The sequence below is a fragment of the Dermacentor andersoni genome, chromosome 6 (genome assembly GCF_023375885.2).
Source record: "Dermacentor andersoni chromosome 6, qqDerAnde1_hic_scaffold, whole genome shotgun sequence".
Lineage (NCBI taxonomy): Eukaryota > Metazoa > Arthropoda > Arachnida > Ixodida > Ixodidae > Dermacentor > Dermacentor andersoni.
In genome coordinates this window covers 163,376,700-163,395,123 of record NC_092819.1, presented here as the reverse complement: position 1 = coordinate 163,395,123, position 18,424 = coordinate 163,376,700, and the positions used below count along the sequence as shown (strand labels likewise).

Genomic DNA, 18,424 nt, shown 5'->3' with positions numbered 1-18,424 from the left:
TGAACAAGAACTCACTATCACTGGTCGCTTTGTTACCGCTTTCGTCTCATGTAACGGCAGTGTGCTGAGCAGTGTAGCATACATGTCTCTTCGCCACATTGGTCTGCACATGGCTCTCCTGCCCAACTTGCATTCTGTCCTGTTTTGGGCACCTGAATGTCGAAACTTTGCATGAGTACTATTTGCTGTTGCAGTTAGGCACAAAACACTTCTTGCCCACAATTCATCTCAGTCTGTCTCTGTGAGGCAACACCACCACTCGAGAAGCAAACTTCTCTTCCCTGTCTTGCAAATAGCCCCGTTTTGTTGTTTTCCGTAATTTAAATAGAGCATGGACCACTAAGTGCTCATAGCTAAGTAATATGTTGCAAATATAAAAGCTTTTCGCCTGCTCGTACCAAATATGCTAATGCTCATGGGCATCGTCACATGCCACCTGCAGGAGCAAGAAATGCAACCGCACTGTTGGAGGTACTGCCAACCGTTACGGTGCCTAGGGGGATTTCACGATTACAGTGGAAGATGGGAAGAGCGAACAAGTTAGTTCTAATTATTTCAATGCACTTTAAGTGTAGCAACAATTATTTAAAGACTCAAATTTCTCGCTTTTTCAGCCTCCTCACGTGCACTGCCATGCAGCTGTACTCGCGCAAAGTACCACCATTTGTGAGATGCACTTTGCCCAGCGGCCCTCGCGTCATCGAAGCACCTGTTCTTTCACCATGGTCCCAACTAGTGGCGCCATCGAAAGCACTGCTGCGTTCCCACAGCCCTTCGTAAACCAGCAAAATCCCGAACTTCGCAAGCAATCGCACCAGCACATCCCATGAATCCCTTATCCATGCTGAAAGCACCCAACCACACACATTCATGAAAAAATCTCTTTTCACATGTCCGCGACCTTTCCCTGCTAGCTTATCACTGTACTCCCTGCAGAGGTGGTCCTTAAAAGGCCTAACTACATTTGGAGATTACAGCAGTGCAAATTCATGCAGCAGACAAACCGGCCCCTACATTAACGACCGGCTGCAGGAACATGCAAACTCTCTAAAGACAGGGCGAGGCAGCAACCTCACCTAACACTGCAAAGAGTGCAGATGCTTTCCGGAACTGAGCGATAAAAGATAAAAATCAAAGGACATGTGAAATGTTTGAAGCTTACAAGATAAGGAAAAAAGGAGGAGATTGTGCAAGCACATCCTCAACTATCTGCTTGATAAGGAGATGGAATTATTCGATGGATGTCTACAAACACACTAGTATGATGACGCAGAGGGCAACCAGCCTTCTTTACAATCTTCAAAGCCTCAGCAATGCTGGCTTTAAAGCTCGTCTTGGGTATGACCGCTTCCAGGGCCAGGACCTGGGCTTGTCGCATGAACATATCACAAATCATTGGCAAGGTCCATTGACATGTTTTAGTGACATACACTGTGAGCTCAGCTTCCAGCTATGGAACGTGTGTCAACTTCAGCCTGCAGAAACCTCTTCACTTGTTGTCACAGCTGAAAATACAGTAGAACCTCGTTGATATGCTACTGTTACGTAAGTTTTCCCAGCGCCAACGTTCACAATTGAGAACACAAAAAATGACCCATTTGCTCATACGCTCATTTTTTACCGGTTCATACGTTCCTGGGAAAAAAAATTTTTTTGGCACCAACACTCATTACGTCGCCAAACTGTAATCGTATAATAAGTTTTCCGGCCGCTAGATCCCATGTAAACAAGAAAATGCACGAGGTGCGCGCGTTCGAGAACAGTATATAGCTGCTCACTGCGGCAGCTTCACTGCAATACTCACCCACCCGTCTCGCATGAAAACACCGGCGCGCACCCAGTTTCTCATTTTGGTGCCAGGAAACCTCGGTCGGCGCATGCGGCATTTTCAGCTACCACAGCCGATATTACTGCGATAAGCATGTTTGCCTATCTGCAGGTTTCGCAGTGCATGATGACGTCAAAAGCGTAGTGCACGTTTTTAATAGGCGATAACTGAAATGTGCCGCCGTTTCCTGCTGCAGACCACGATCGTATCAGCGGCGAGCTCCACCACTGGAAAAGCTGGCGCTACCGTCGGCGTGACGTGGCATGAGGGATCATGGGGACACAGCGGCCGTGTCGGCTGCTTCGGAAGCACCGAAGCGAGCTGGAAATCTGCTCCGCGGTTCTGATTAGGTGGTAAGGCTTTACCGCCTTGGGGGTGTCAACTTGACAACATCTGAAACTACTATAATAGGTAGTGGCTGCCTTTGGAGGCATGCAGCATGGTAGGATACTGCTCGGTGCCGCAGTGCCGGACGTATGCAACGGAGCCTGGTGTCAGCCTTATTCACATGTATCCGCTGCATGCGTGAAGCTTGGCTGGTGAAATTTAGAACCGGCAGACAGCCATCGGCTGCAACTCGGGTATGCAGCAAGCACAGATGCGAGGAAGATTTCTGCTACGGCGCCGGGACTGCGCGATGTTCGGTGAGTAGTAGAAAACGTGCACTGAGATGCTAGCCCGCACCCACTGCTCGGCTAATGTCAGGACGGTTTGGTCTATGAACTTGTTGATGCTAGATACTGGCAAGTTCACTTGAATGAAAAGGGAGAGGTAAGACGCACATTAAAGAAAGGCATGGCATATGGTCATGTTTGCGTTAAGAATTAATGCACTGGATTACAAAAATTAAGCAGAGGGACATCGCACACTGAGAAGACCGATAAACATACAGTCCGACGCAACTTGAGAAATAATATTGAAATGTCCAAGAATTTAGAAGACAAAAAAATATTGAATCGTAGCAACGGCGCATCGCAGTCGCCGTAGGCATCAAAGTCTCCATAACAAAATTATTTTTGGACAGTTCTGATTACGTCCACGCTACAATGGTTGCTAGTGTACTGTCAAATGCTCAAATTCTGCGACCTAAAGCTCACGGCACGCAAACACACACGGTGCAAAAACGCGCTCACAGCAAAAGCAAAACATTGTGCGTGGACATGCATGCAGATGTGCGGTCGGTCGCTGCGGACCCGTGCGATCGCCGCATTGAAGCTTCATTCTGTTATGCCCCATTTGTTTATACAGACAGCCTACTATAAGAACATATTTCACATAGTTTACTTTCAGCGTTTGCCTACCTTTCACGCAAGAAGCCGGTTCGAGAGACTCCTTCGCGGCGACCGCATGTAGTGGCATTCGCTGTACGTATTCGGTAAAGAGATAGCGTCTGTAAATGATTCTGTGCTTTAAGTTTGCCCAAATTATTATATCGACAGTGAAAAACTTCCCTCGTTTTGAGAGTACCTACATAAATGTCCAGGAGGCTGCCGCGTGGTGTTTTTATTGAGCGCTGTAAGCGAAACCTATGAGGAGCGGGCCGCGTGCCCCCTCATACTACGCAAGGGAGGCGCTTCCAACAGATAGCGACTCCATAACTCCTCGCCCCCAATACGTTTTCCGGCCCCTAGAGCCCACATGAACAAGAACAGGCGCAAGGCACGCGCGATCGAGAACAGTACATATATGTAGCCACCCATCTCACGTGAAAACGACAGCGCGCAGTTTCTTATTCCAGTACCAGCAAATCTCCACCTGGGTCGTCGTTGTACGCCGCAAGCACAGCTATTGCCGCCAAACCTATTGTCATAAGCGTCTTCGCCCATCTGTTTTACAGCACGTGGTGTGTAGTGCCACTGGTAGCGTACTGCATCCTTTAAGTAGGCTTTTAGTAGGGAATGGCAGTTAGGTGTGGGCATCACGTTTCGCTTCGATGGCATCCGGTGTCGCCCAACAGCTCAACTTCGTTTAGGTTTCTTGTTGCCCTCTTAAAACACCACGCAATATGAGAATAACAAAATGTGTTTTGGCCCACCGGAGCACCACCAGCTCGATGCACGTCAGCGTCTCGTGCTGCAACAATCCACGTGATGCTTCACGTTACATAGATGTCAACAACAGTTGAGTCAGTCAAATTGATTTAGCTACTTCGGATCGCACGTTTTCCCGGTTAGTATGTCTTTTTCTCACATTTTTTTCCCCGAAACACATGAACGAGGTTCTATGGTATTGCCTTGCTGCAGATGCTACTCATGCGCTACCCATTTTGAAATGTCGACCTTGCATCCTGCCACACTGTTGTTTCATTTCTTCTACGTAAAGAATGGCAACCCTTTCAAATATTGACGTGAACGAGTACCAAATGTTTATATCCGGAGCACTCACGACAATTGACAAAACAAGACAGTAAAATGTGGCCAGCAGTCAAGTCAAACGCATCAAAAATAGAGCCAAATAGGAACGCATGACCAGTGTTGGGTCTTCCGTTGACAATCAATATTTTCCGGAAGTGCCGCCATGACAAAGAGCAGCCCTTCTATAAACTATCAACACTCTCCAATGAACACTGTGGATGCAGCGAAAATTCTTAAAAATTTTAAAAATCCTTCCAAACAAGTGCATGGAATAGCCAAATGCTACAAATGGATCCTTAGATCAAACATAAAATTGTAACCACTATGTGGGTTCCCTGATATCTCATTAGCCTCATCTTTATTGGCAGTGCCACGCTTATATAAATTATAAATCGACACCCCTTCCCAATCTTAGATATTAAAAAATATGGCTTACAATTATGCGGATACAATACTTAAGTTTCTGACAGCTAGCAACATTTATGTTACGCAATTCCAGTGAACTCCTGAGCATATGCAGCACTATGCTTTCTTGCACAAAGCTTGTAAGCATGAAGCTATCTGTAAAACTTTGCGATATTCAATACCTGATTCGATATTTGGCTATTTTTTATTATTCTATTTGACATTGGTTAGGAAATCTACTATGTACTGTATTCAGTATTTGCACATGCTTGCTTTTAAGACTGAATTGCTGCGGCAAGGAGCAGCACATACCTGGCCTGTGAGTTGAGGAACACCAGGCACTGAGAGAAGGGCATTTGACGCAGGAGTTTGTCCAGGGTGCGCAGCTTCCGCGAGAACCAGGCTGCCTCGTCCGTGCCCTCGGCCAAGCAGTACCACTGCGACACACCTGCAGCAGTTGTAAGCAAGGAAGGACTCCTGGACTTGGGGGCCACTTCTGGTGTACACACACTTCTTGGCAATGCACCTCAGAGCCACCTAGCACAACATACCATGAAAACCTCAGTTCATCAAGGGCCCCTCACCAGGCCCCATCACAAATTCTACACAGGAAGGTGTAAAACTTCATCCACGGAGCATCTTACCAAAATAATTTTTCAGATCAATTCGGTATTGGAGCAGATGGGAGAAATTAACTGTCCCGTTACCATGCTGCCAGGAGGCGAGCACTGAGAAGAGGCATGTGCGTGTGCGACTCTCTCGATAGAAGCCGGGACCCCTCGAAAGAATGATGTGTGGCATTTGATTCGGAATTTAAGCTGCATTCGTGGCGAGCAGTGTCTTAATACTTTGCAGACACAATTGTCAGCGCATAACATATACGCTACGTTTGTTTAAAATGGTCAGACCTGGTGAGGAGCTCTTTAAACTGCCCCAAAACTGCTCTGAAACCTGGCCACTTCTGCTTTGTTTCACACCTAGTGCCCTTTATGAGCACCAACAGTGAAGACTGCAGGGCCACTCTGACATGTCATCCAGGACAGAGTCAGCTAGCCCAACTGCATGGCAAGTTTCCTTAAATTGGTTCAGTGTTTTTCAACTTCTACAGGCTATTAACCCTTTCGCTGTCGGACCTTTCTGGCCTTGACGCACCCCCAGTGTCCGCTTGGTTTCAGGGAACGAGCATAACAGGGAATGAACATAGCAATTTATTTTTCATTATGATTGGTATACAAATAACGTAGTCAATGCTATATGCACATTTCAGTGTTCTGCAGCTGCTGTTAGTAAACATCATCATCATCATCAGCCTGACTATAAAATCCGTTCAACATCCGAATCTGACGATGTGGAACCCTCTTTCTCGCATGCGACTCTGTCCGAGTCCGAATCCGAGCTCGGCTCGTATTCTAAATCGGAATTGAGCCACCGCACCAATGAGCAGACGAAGTTCCCGCGCGCTCAGCCATCTGAAAGTAACCGCGCGCTGGGAGGCTGCGCTTTCAGTCGCCCGCACAACGGAGAGAAATGGGACGTTGCGTGATCAAGAAGACAGAGGGAGATGGAAAAAGGCTAAACAAAGTTCGAAGGGCTTTACGTTTACTGCTGCAAGTCAGAAGCGAGGGTTCGGCGAGAGAGCGAAAGCAGCAATCGAGTCACTCTTTTCGGAGAGGCAACGGCACGTGCGCCTGAACTTCACGCGGCGTAGCAGACACACCAACAGAAGAAAAATAAAAACCTTCAAACCAGCGGAGATGGCAGAACAACCCTTGAACCCATAACCACACGCGCGCAACGCATGATCCAGCGAACGCGGAGCCACCGCGCCACTTAGCAAAGAGAAAGTGGGGAGTGGCAGTCGCACCGTACTCTTCAATACATGGGTTAACACAGGTCGGGGAGAATATACGAACTTGTAGAAAGAGTCAACAGATGGCGTGGCCAATTCAGGAGCGCCAGCTTTGCGCGCAGGCGCGAAATTTTGAACGCACGATAGAGAACGTACCGGTACGTCAGTGACACCGTGGGGGGGAAGCGCGATGACGTACCGGTACGTCCGTGACAGCGAAAGGGTTAACCTTGTCAACATGATGCTAGTGGTTGATGTAACTGTGGTATATTAATCAAAGCAATAGAGGAACGCAAGAAGACATTACGAGAACACAAGCTGAGCACTCTGCGCCCTAACACATTTTGACCCAATGCACAGTTAGAGAAGGGACAGGCAGGAGTGTGAAGCCCAGGGAAGCCTCTCAAGCAGTGGGTTCCCAGCAACAGTTCTCACCCTAATAGTACAACTGAAAAAATTCGCATGTGATGTACCTGTATATCTTGTATGAGAAATAAACCCAGTTTGTAACCAGTTCAGGCCAGTCCCCTGAAATTAATTCGGGATGCAGCAACTGAGGCCAGCTGCAGACTGAAAATTAAATTTGATTAGTGAATTTTTCAGATCAGAAGTCACACCTTTGTATAGGTCACCTCCTTCTTTCCCCTGTTTCGAAGAAAAAAGTGGTACGTAAGTTGCACCTATTTTAACTTGGTCGACATAATGAAACGATACACAGATGTGCACTCAGCGAAATGCCAAACTTACCCATTTCAGGGTACTGAAATTTCATTTAAAATATTTTTACGAGCTGAAAATTCCAGTAGAAAAAAACCTTCAACCAACACTCCTCTTAGGGATAGTAAACCAATATTTATTGCTGCTCTCTCAAAGCCACCAAAGGCCTCGTTCTCTGACGCACTGACAAAAATTTCAGCAACTTCAGTTGGCGGTCTCGCTGGGTAAACGTCCTCGGCCTCTGAATAACTTCTACGTCACATTATGCACGATGCTGGCATTGCCTCTGCGGCGCAGCATGCTCGAGACAAACACACAAACGATCACAACAATTTAGCCTGAACGCATGTACATATAATATATGCATACATAAAGCAAGATGGCCATCGGAAGCCGGAAGCACTGTGACTTTTTGCGCGGACAACTGATGATTACGATGATGATAACTAAGTCGTGCTTTTTGTAAAAGTAAAAATTGTGGTACCCTTTTGGTTATTTATTGTGTCACTTCCATGAATTGAACAGTTTCCTGTGAATGTGCTTTGCTGCACTCCTAAAGCACCCAGTCTCAGTTTCCCAGCAGAAAAGGGGAGAAACTTTTTGTGCTGCAGGGCCTAGAACTTTTCGCGCAATTTGAATATTGATACAAGATCACCTCGTCAGAAGCTACAAACTTTACATTTCCAGCACCCGTGTAGATGCACTAGATTCATTGTTGTATTTAACTAATTAATGCAGAAATTAGAATGTGTAACCTGTTTTCTGACGTCTGCCATTCTCGATAATCCAGTTTTTAAAAAATCACATTTTGACCTTGAGCATTCTGCTTTCAGGAATTTTTCACAGTTTTTGCAAGAACGGCCAGCATAAGTTGTACCTGTATAAGAGGCACCAACAAAATTTTGGGACAAATAAATGCGACTTACTGTATTTACTCGAATCTAACGAGCACGTTTTTTCCGACAAAATGGGTTCAAAAATTGTGTGCGCCTTAATATCGAGTACGACCCTAAATCTTTGTTACCATATCACCATCGGCAATTCAAAATAGCTGCCTCGAACACGCTTCAAGCCTAGCTGCCACAGCTTCCTCCATGTGCTGTAGTACATGTGCTTAGGTTAGTCCACCATCCGTCTTCCCGCTTTCTGCGTTTCCTCTACGAGCATGGAAGAACCGACTGCGAAGACATGCCAAGTGTTCATCACTCATGCAGCGAATAAAAGGAAAGCAATCACGTATACGGAGACAGAGAGAAATCGGGCCACATTAAGGGCATTCAGAGTTCCCGTAACTTATGCGCGGGATTGGCACAAAACAGCAGAAGCGTTCCACTCCGGTGGTGGCTGCTTAAGGTTTCGGCTGCACAGCCACAATCTTGAAAGCAATCTGTGATGGAGACAGAGTGTACGCATCTAGGCGCATCGTGCTGTGTTCTCGTCGCTTAGTTGACGTTGAAGCAAGAGGCCACACAAAGGTCAATTCGCTCGCTCCTGCTACTGCACTTTCTGCCTCCAGCCTTCTGATAAAGTTTCCGCAGTCATTGAGTGAGCAGCCCTGCTCACTCAACAAGTATGTGTGCTTCTGCGCGCGACACCATGCTTGTTAATTTAGTTAGTAAGCGAATGTTTAAAAGTTTATACGGCCGATAAAAGTACTATCCTTACTTTTCATATAGCTGTCTACTAATTTGCTATTGCAATCGATGCTTCGCCTTTCGGATGAAACTGCTATTTTTTTTATTTATCACAACTTTAGCACATTGGGAGTAAATGTTTGTCTTTCCAAATGAGAAAAAGTTGTATTTCTGTATGAAATAATGAGGTGTGCAGTTCTGTAAAGAACTCCTTTTCTAGGGTTATGGCAAACGGGTGCATGTTACAATCGAGTAAATATGGTATGCACCAAAAAATACAACTGATGCCCTCTTTAGAGATTATTGCACCCTCGCATTCCTTACTTCACACCAATTTTGCACAAAAAAAGAACTCACCATTTCGGCCTTGCAAAAGTGAATATCCAGCGAGACTAGAAAACCACCGCCACTACAAGTGGTGAGGGGAGTATGCAACGCTTTAGAGTAATGGTAGTAGTGCTATTTCAGAATAATGGTAGGAATAGGAGCAATGGTAATTTTGACAGCACGCCGCCACCCATAGCGGTGCAACAACAACATTGAAATTACATGGCGTCTACCAAGTTGACATTTTCAAATTCCTTGAGTTTTCCAGGTTTTCCCTGAGTGCCTTTGCAAAATTCCCTGAGTGATGCAGAACTATGCTTTATGTCAAGATGGGCTGAAACCATATCGCCCGATGCTGTCACCCTCTAGTAAGCATACAAAAGAATTAAAAGAAAAATGACTTAGTTTAATTTAAATACTAAAGAGTAGTGTTTATGCTATTCAAAAAGAGAATAGAAGGGAGGGTTTAGTAAAATGCAGAGCAAATAAGATGTCTTCGAAAAAAGTTGCAAATCGAGTCAGACATTCTCAAATATGAATAAAAAGGAGACGCATACAGAAGCAAATATTTTCGAATATTAGCCACTTCTATCAACTGATAGCCAGCTCAGTGGTATGAGGCCCGAACATTGTCACAATTGAGATTCTCTCTCAACAGCTCTTAAGTCAACCTCAACCGTCCTGACATACTCTCAGCCCGCGAACGACGCCTCAGTGTTGTGTTTCACTGCTTTAAAGAGTTTAATTTGGTTTGGATGAGGGACACCTGCATCTCAGCATCAGCCAACACTTTGTTTTTTGAGCTCAAGCTCCTTCAAAATGGTGGCAGCACGCTTCCTTTCCCGTTAATTCCTCAATGCGTAGGTCTTTTCTGTTCTTGTCCTCCTTCCGCCACTCGTTCACCCCGCAGACCACTTGAAGCATCTTCTTAGTCAGTTGCACAGTCCACGTCCGATTTTTCGAACTCCCGAGAGGCCACAAAAACGTCACAAAGATCGACCAGTTGGAAAAAATTAATGCATGTCATTTAGTGCCTTTAAGGGCTCAAACCATCAAAGTCACATTCGAAAATGCTCTGAAGGCCTGCCGGTACACGTATTATGCATATCGGTGCTCGTACTGTGACAAGAAATACCGGGTGCACGCGTGTATAATTAAAGAATACATACTGTGTCCCGTGGCAATAGCCCCTTCCCACGCTTGTTATGCTTCACTGCAATACTTTTGCGTATGCTTCACCAAGTAACATTTGTGTACGGAGGTGAAGCTGACTTTCGGGAACCAGCATTATGCAACGCACCGTGCTTTCCAAGCTTCTAAGTCAATCGCGAGGACCACAAAGGCGGAGTCCGTGCCATTACTGACAGCAGCGAATTCTTTCAATAAAAACACGACAACCAACGCCAAGAAGCTTCATAGCGAACGTCGAAGCAGCTAGGCATAGCGTTGCTGCCGTGGTGGCTACGGCTGCCAGCGGATCTGCGTGCGAGAGCGCCGGTTCCAGGCGGCAAGGTAATCAAAATGGCAGCGGTGGTAGCTTTGATTAATGCCGTTTCGGACCTGCGGTCCCGGCAAAACGTCCGGAAAATCGGACGGCGAAGAGTTCTTACGTCAGAAATTTAAGACGTTCTGATACATTGACTCTATAGGGTACGTGGTGGTGCCGCGAAGCCGTTCAAATTATCGGGAATCCGGAAAGTCGGTCGTTGACTGTACACTGGAAACTCCTCCAGCCGACGACAGGGCGTCAAAGACGATTTATTAAGATTCCTGCTGTTACTCGAGCCAGCATTACCTCAACTTTCGACCCTTTCAATAACATTACAGCTAATCTTCCCTGATAGAAGCACAAATTCCCTGAGTTCTCCCTGAGTTTTTCCAGACTACTCAAAATCACTGAGAATTCCCGGTTTTCCCGGTTGGTAGACACTCTGAATTAGTTGCAAGGCTGGTTGTTTTATTTTTGAAAGGCTAGGGACGTCACTCCCTATGTCACAAGCTGCCGTCGCCGCTGCAGCTTGTGCAAAATGTATACGGGGAGCGCTACGTGCTTTGCATTGCTATCATGAGTGCCTTATCATCAGTTATGTGGTTTGGATGCTTGTTTTGAGCTTGGTGTCTATTGATATGCATGCTGTCCTGTATGTTGTATGCATGATTCCAAAGAACTTGCGCATCGTTCACTTCACTTTGCTGAGTGCTTGTAGCATCTGCCTCATGAGGCTATGAGCATATGAGCTATGAACAATGCATATTTTCATGGCTACAAGTGCTTACAGGAGTGTGAGCGTTGTTGATGATAGTTTTCTGCCGACGAATGCGAAAGAATCACGGGATCCTAGCGACATACAGCTTTGCTGTAAAGGTGCAAGCATTCTGCGAGTCACAATACAGTATGTGCAATTTCGGTTTTCGGAATCAACATTAAGCTCATTGGAGACAACAGTGCTCACCCAACAGAGCAGGTGTGTCTGCTCCCAGACGAACAACCATGGGCTTGTGAAGCAGCTCCTCTTCTAGGACGCGCGCCACTTCCGGGGGGTAGGTAGCACTAGTCGCCACCACTTGGCGCCTCTCTGGTAGCGATGCCCACAGCTTCCTGCACGAACAGTGGAGTGGACATATGCCCTAATGTAGCTGATGTTTGCCAGCGGGATTCTTCGACTCTTTCACGAGGAGACAGAATACCATATCAATGACAAGTTCATGTCAGCCAACCTGTGAAGTTTAAAATTTGTAAAATTCTGAAGAAACAACACCAAAGTGAAAAAAGGGGGAAAGGCAAGGAAGAGCTTGCACTTACAGAAAAATCTTGCCCTGAGCACATACTTTTTCAGAGCCTTTTATTAAAGATGACTTACCTTTAGATACAGCAAACCACCACCAACAAACTTGGCATGGCAAATACTGACAGGCAACACATCATCTTTAGACCGCAGTGATATCTCCAGCAACAGTGATATTGCAGGTTTCGCCTGGTTCAGAAACCTGCTTGTGTAAAAACTTGCCTGAAGCACATACCCTTCTTTCCTTGCTTCACCATCAGAATGACTTCCATTGGAAGATTCGAGGATTCTGGTAAAATTTTGGAGAGGGGCACACGCCAATGTTTTAGCGACCAATCTTATCACACTGAAAGCAATGGATGAATAAAGTTTCTGTTATGCTTCATTTCATCATACAGACAGCCCACTATAAGAACGTACTTTACATAATTTTGTTTCAGCTACTGCCTACTTTTCACGGAAGAAACCAGTTTGGGTGACTCCATCGCAGCGACTGCACACAGTAGGCGTTAACTGTATGTATTCGATAAAGAGATAGCATCTGTAAACCATTCTGTGCCTTCCGTTTGCCCATGATTATTATTGTGACAGTAAAAACACCCGTCGCTGCGAGAGTACTTACAGAAATTTCCAGGAGGGCTCCTGTGTTGTCCCTCACACTATTCAAGCGAGGCACTTCGAACAGATGGCGACTCCATAAGTCCTCACCACCCGTACTATGTCAAAGGAGTGCCGCAGTACTGACAACACGAAATTTTTTTGTCCCATTCTTTTGTGCTTTTAGAGAGTTGTCGAGTTACAGTACAAAGCTTAGCTTAGTCTAAATTGCCCTGAATAATTATTTACAGGCCCTTCTTCATGACAAGTTCAAACCGTGCAAATGTGCGTGTGCATGCGTGTGTGTGTGCGTGCGCTTCAGTGGTGCCTAGTGCCACGAGGGTAGCGATTAAGAGACTTAGATAGGCTAGTTGGTTGTTGGCTTGATGGAACATGGTTATAATGGCGCGTTTTGAGGACAGGACACAGAAAAAAGCACTGTCCTCTGTGCTTTCTATCTGTGTCCTGTTTTCAAAACACGCCGTTATAACCATGTTCTATCATCCCATGAGGGTACCCTATCAGGTTTCGATGACATGAATAGTGTGCTTCTCCACATACGAAACTGTCCTCCAATTAGCGTGCATTTTAAACAGGTCACATTAAAGGGACCCTGAAACACTTGTCTAACTAATCTGTCTAGCCTTTGCAAGTACTCCTGTCTCATTTCACGAGTGTACAAAATTATCGGACAGCAGTAGTCACATGCAAAGTAGCTTTTTAACTTTCAGTTTGTGCGGTCTTAATGTCTCACAGGAGTACCGACCACCGCGGGTTCGAGCTTAGCGAGCCACAGGGCCGCGTCAGCCGTCAGCCTCTAGCGCCGCTGCACGCGAGCTCAGGCCACAAGGGGCTACCGAGCGATGCACGCAAGAACACAGTATTGCCCTAAGTTGACGGAAACCGTTTATTGTGTCCGACGGCACCCAACATTGCACAAACGTCCAGTCTTCGGACGGCGGGGGACCAAAGGGGTCCCGCACCAAGGGCGGAAAATACAGTCACAACGGAGCCCAGTGTCTACAGGCACAGCGACGTGCCTGTAGCACGTCACTGCGAGAGCACAGGCTCAAGCTGAGACACGCCGCTAAGAAAAGTCCCGGCGGCTATGCTACTTCCTTCGCGATAACCGATGGGCCAACTCACGAGAGCTCGGGCAATCTCCTTTGGCTTGGGCCTCCGATAAGTGTGGCTCGGTGTGGTATAACCTCGCGCAAGCACTAGGCACCCGTTCTTTGGCTTAGCGTCGGGATAGGATCAACACGAGGTACGCGCTCCCCGCACGGGTGAAGGCACCGTGCGTGAGCTCAGTCCTAGTCACAAAGGTGTCGGCGGACGAGAGGAAGCATGTACGTATTGGGCGTTTGTGCAGTGTCGGGTGCCACCGGATACAATAAACGGTTTCTGTCAACTTAGGGCAATACTGTGTTCTTGCATGCATCGCTCGGTAGCCTCTTGTGGCTTGAGCTCGCGCACAGCGGCGCTAGAGGCTGACGGCTGACGCGGCCCTGTGGCTCGCTAAGCTCGAACCCGCGGTGGTCGGTACTCCTGTGAGACATTAAGACCCCACAAGTTCAACAGGTGCATATCGCCACATGTTCGTGATGAGCATTGGCTGGCAGGTAGACAGCCAAATCGTGATCTTGGAAGGCAAATGTTTTACTGGGCAAATTCGTAAACCACGGTACCAATCAGCCATGGCAATAGCAAGAAGTTCAGTAAGTACTTGTTTAATTGAATGACATGGCTGTGACACACTGCCCTAGTTTAGGGACATCATTGTGCCTTCTAGGTTAACTCGATATAGCTGCTCAAGTTTGAGAATGTTCCAGAGTAATTTGTTCCGATGGGTACACATTTAAAGGACATGCATGTCCTGCATGTGGCTGCAACATTCTATATGTGTAAGGACCCTGATAATGTGAGCCCACCCTGCCAAATGACACAAATGTGATAACACATATCACACACACTCTGACAAAACAGATGCGGCAGTGTTCGCATTGCAAGGGTGCCAGCAATTGCGGCTCTTCGGGCACGCACCTGAGGTCTTCCTGGAACCCCTCCCCAAGCAGCTGGTCGGCCTCATCCAGCACCAGGAGGCGCACCCACTCCAGGGAAAGCTGGCCCTGCTGGATAAGCTGCAGCAGCCGCCCTGCACCAGCCCAGGATGTTTAGAACCGCTCACTGGGCTTTGGTTCATTGGCTTTGGTTTACTGTGTTACACACAATGAACCAGTTTCACGATTGTAAAGCTGGCTTTACTGCGAGGCAGTTTCCAAACAAATGGCAGTTTTATGTGTTTTTGCAAAGATTGCATATGGGCACAGTTTGCTCGTCTTCCGACCCAGAAAATGTCAGGCGAGGGTCTTGCGACTAAACCATGCATGAGAGATCCGTAGCTAGTGCTTTGTCTTTACTTTAACTGCAAATGCCGATACCATAGCTGGGCAAATGTGCAGTGGAAATAACTGCACTTGCAAATTTAGAAAAGGCTGTATTATGCATCTGGCTATTTTTGAACGAATAACAGTTACACTTGTAAAGTTGCCAGTGTTTAGCTCATTTCTTAACATTTTATCATTTTCATTTACAGCAAAACCAGTCATGCTGCCTTGTAAAGCCAGCCAAAGCTGCAAGCTGTTCTCGCAATTTTTTTTAAACAGCTCTTACATTTCTTATTTTTTGACTAAGGAGCACAGGGGGAGGCTACTAGGATGATTCGTAGTCCTGCATGGTCATGAGGGATAGTACAAGCCAGTCCCATCAAAACTCAGGCGTATATAAAAAATGCAAGCGCAGAAACTTCACAACCTGAAGTTGACAAACATTACTCTGCAAAGAGAAAATGTAGGTGAAATAAAGATAAATGTGTGCAGGCAGATACTGTGAAAAAGAAAATGTTTATGTGGAACAGTAAGAGCAGCTGTCTGCCTGGTTTTTCGTATTGACCTATCATTTATATACACACCAAATTATGTGCCACTGTTATCATCCCCTTAACGCGAATGTGGGAACCAGTGGCCCTCGTGACTGTCAGTGCAACAAAGCGGCATCGGTTGGATTCGAGACAATCGCAACCAGTGCCGCTTCATGGCACTGACAGTCACGAGGGCTGCTTGCTCCCGCATGTGCGTTAAGTGGGGCGATGACAGTGGTACGTACACTGTAAAACCTCGATGATACGATCACGGCTGGTACAGTATATTGAAATTTGACCTTTCAAGCAAATAAGCACAGTAGCTGATGAATTTTTCTAACACGAAAGGGGCAGCAAATTTTTTCTAATTATTGGGCAATTGCTGAACCCAAATTCCAGTGAGAAAAAGATTCCTTTTGTTGAATTTGACAGTCGGTGACAAAAGATACGGTTTCATATTGTGTCAACGATGTCTTCGCATCGGTGGTACGAAGCGAAGCCAGTCACGCTTTTGCATCCACTCTGCTCCCGTGGCTGATAATGTCACACAGAGTGGGATGACCATGAAAAGCGCTGGCAGAGGGGAAGCGAATGCTTTTTCTGCCTCTCGCTTCAACGCATCTCTGAAATTCGAGATTACGCAACCTCCAGTAATAAACGCGTGGGCAGACAGCGCACATGTTGCCATGATACCTTGGTGCACCCACTCTTTCCACACCCTGCAGATTACCTCTCAAACAGGATGCGGGATGCGTGTGCACTCAGCCGCGCTGACAGCCATGTGCTGCTACGGCAGCACTGGAAAACGAGGCGCACGCAAACCTGGCCCAGACTTCCTCCCCTTCCTCGCACTTGATTGCATTACCGTGAGCTTACTCCCTATTCCCTTTCCCCTCGCTCGCACGGAGAGACACTGCTCATCAAGTCACCATCGTTCTCAGCTCACCCTTGCACACTTTCACTCACATTCAAACCATACAGTACGCATATTGTGACAGGATCTTATCCCACCTGGACTTTACATGGAACATGACATTGCTCTTGGTCACATGGCTCGTGATTTGAGAAGCGCGTTAGGAAGTAGCCACTTGTTAATTCCACCATTTGACCATCTGTGTCCGTGGAAGTTTCCAGTTATTGTCTCAATATTTCTTCATGGCAGCAATAAAATTTAATTATATTAAAATCGTGTATAAACACACTTCTTTATTTTTAGGTTCTAAATACATGGTGTTCTCTGGACAAAAAGTTATAAAACTTTAAATATATCGTTATATAGAGAATTTCGTTATAATGAAGTTCATTATATCGAGGTTTAACTGTATTCCCCAGAAGAAATACATTGCATACAATGCGCAGAAGGCTGGCTGTTTTAAATGAGTTGCCATGCCTGCTGTGGATCATAAGAAACGTGCAAGCCACAATCACAGCGGTGGCCAAGCCAGTGGAGTGGCTGGCATAGTGGGATGTCGGTCAGCTGTAGTTGCTATGCAACCGGCTATGCACCAAAACTGCACAATCTCTCACTGCACAATCTCTCAAGCAGACTGAACTATCCCAAACATCCATGGAGGATAAGAAGGTAGGAAACGTGAGAGACTGCAGCAGTGGTGAAATGGTAGAGCACCCACCTCATATGCGCAGGGTACTTGGAACAAATCCCGGTGCTGCCGGAAACCCCTCAGTTTTTCTAATGGGGAGAGACGTCCTCCAACGTGGTGCTCAGCTTCTTGTGCAGATTCGCATTTCGAAAAGGGGCCCATAAAGATTTCTAGGCGTGGTCTCTGGGCACCCTTTGTCCAACTACAGACGGCCCTGTTGCAGAGCATCCGCCTCAGCTGGGGAAGGCAGACTAGAGCTGCCGCCAAGTATCTACTGGTAAAGTAGGTACAAATGCAGTGGCGGTCACATGCCCAGTCACTGCGGGACCCCAACGCATGGAAAGGGCTGTTTGTCGAAAACCTGACAGCGTCCCCACCTAATAGCTGCACTGGGATGCCACATGGGAAATTGCCACCACGAGAGCGGACCTGACACACTTTTTCAGTGTTTTGGTATGCCCACAAGGTCTGATGGAATTTGCCAAGTGCAGGCACCTTACCCAGAACAATTTTTTTAGAGAGAATGATGTCAGCCAGCCAGCCTTCGCCAGCCCGCCGGTTTGTTCTCTGTGGGGTGAGGGCAGGTGTGCATGTTGGGCCAACCTTGGTTCCACATTTTTTTTATGTGACGCTCACTCAGCTCACTATTCTCTCCCTTTTGGTAGACCACATTGTGCATTTCTCGCCATTTGTTCATCTCGCACATTTTCGTTGTGCAATTTATTTCCCGCAGTAATTCCAAGGAAACATTTTTGCTGTTCATCGCCATCATGTTCCAAAACCAAACGCCCCTGTCATTCAAAGAGAAGCTAGACATTCTGCAGAAGGTGGACAAACATCAGAAAAGATAAAGGAATGACCTCACCAAGGGGTCAGGCTCGACACCGTCCACCCTGTGCACGATCATCGGTCAGCATGACCTGATAAAGACAAATGTTCAACCGGGCCAAGGGAACGTTGATGGCAAGGTGCTGCACAAGAAGGCCACCGGCATCACATTCTCACATGGCATTAGGAACTCCCAAGCCTTCAGGTGTTAGATCCACCGGTTTAATGTGACGCATGAATTCATTTGCCAGGCTATAAATGGTAAAGGATAAAAAGAAGTGGACGAGGCAGTCGTTCACGTTTGGATGGGAACTTTCCCTCATCGCTGGATTCTCAATGTGCCAAGGTGTGCAGTGGCATGCAAGAATGTTCAAGAAGCCACATGTGCATGTTTTTACACCTTCGAGAAGGCAATCATTGATGGATTGGGAAAGAAAAAAGCCAGAAAGATATGAGAGGCACATCAAAACATACTGGAGCTGTTAAAGGTGCATGGTGAAGCCAGGAGCGAAAACTACGTCATCAAGGTAGCACAAGAACGTGTGCCACTTCAAGCTGCGTACAACTGAGTCTATCAT

General features: G+C 46.6%; 1 protein-coding gene across 1 annotated transcript in view; it reads right to left on the bottom strand.

The window, feature by feature from the left end:
- Nucleotides 1–18,424, bottom strand: part of LOC126523667 (uncharacterized) — a 112,898-nt gene that overhangs the window by 55,293 nt on the left and 39,181 nt on the right. The window contains exons 4-6 of the mRNA XM_050172265.3: nucleotides 14,541–14,652; nucleotides 11,568–11,713; nucleotides 4,900–5,035 (exon numbers count right to left, since the gene is read on the bottom strand). Coding sequence (XP_050028222.2) covers nucleotides 4,900–5,035; nucleotides 11,568–11,713; nucleotides 14,541–14,652 — 394 coding nt within the window. The remainder of the gene's footprint in view (nucleotides 1–4,899; nucleotides 5,036–11,567; nucleotides 11,714–14,540; nucleotides 14,653–18,424) is intronic.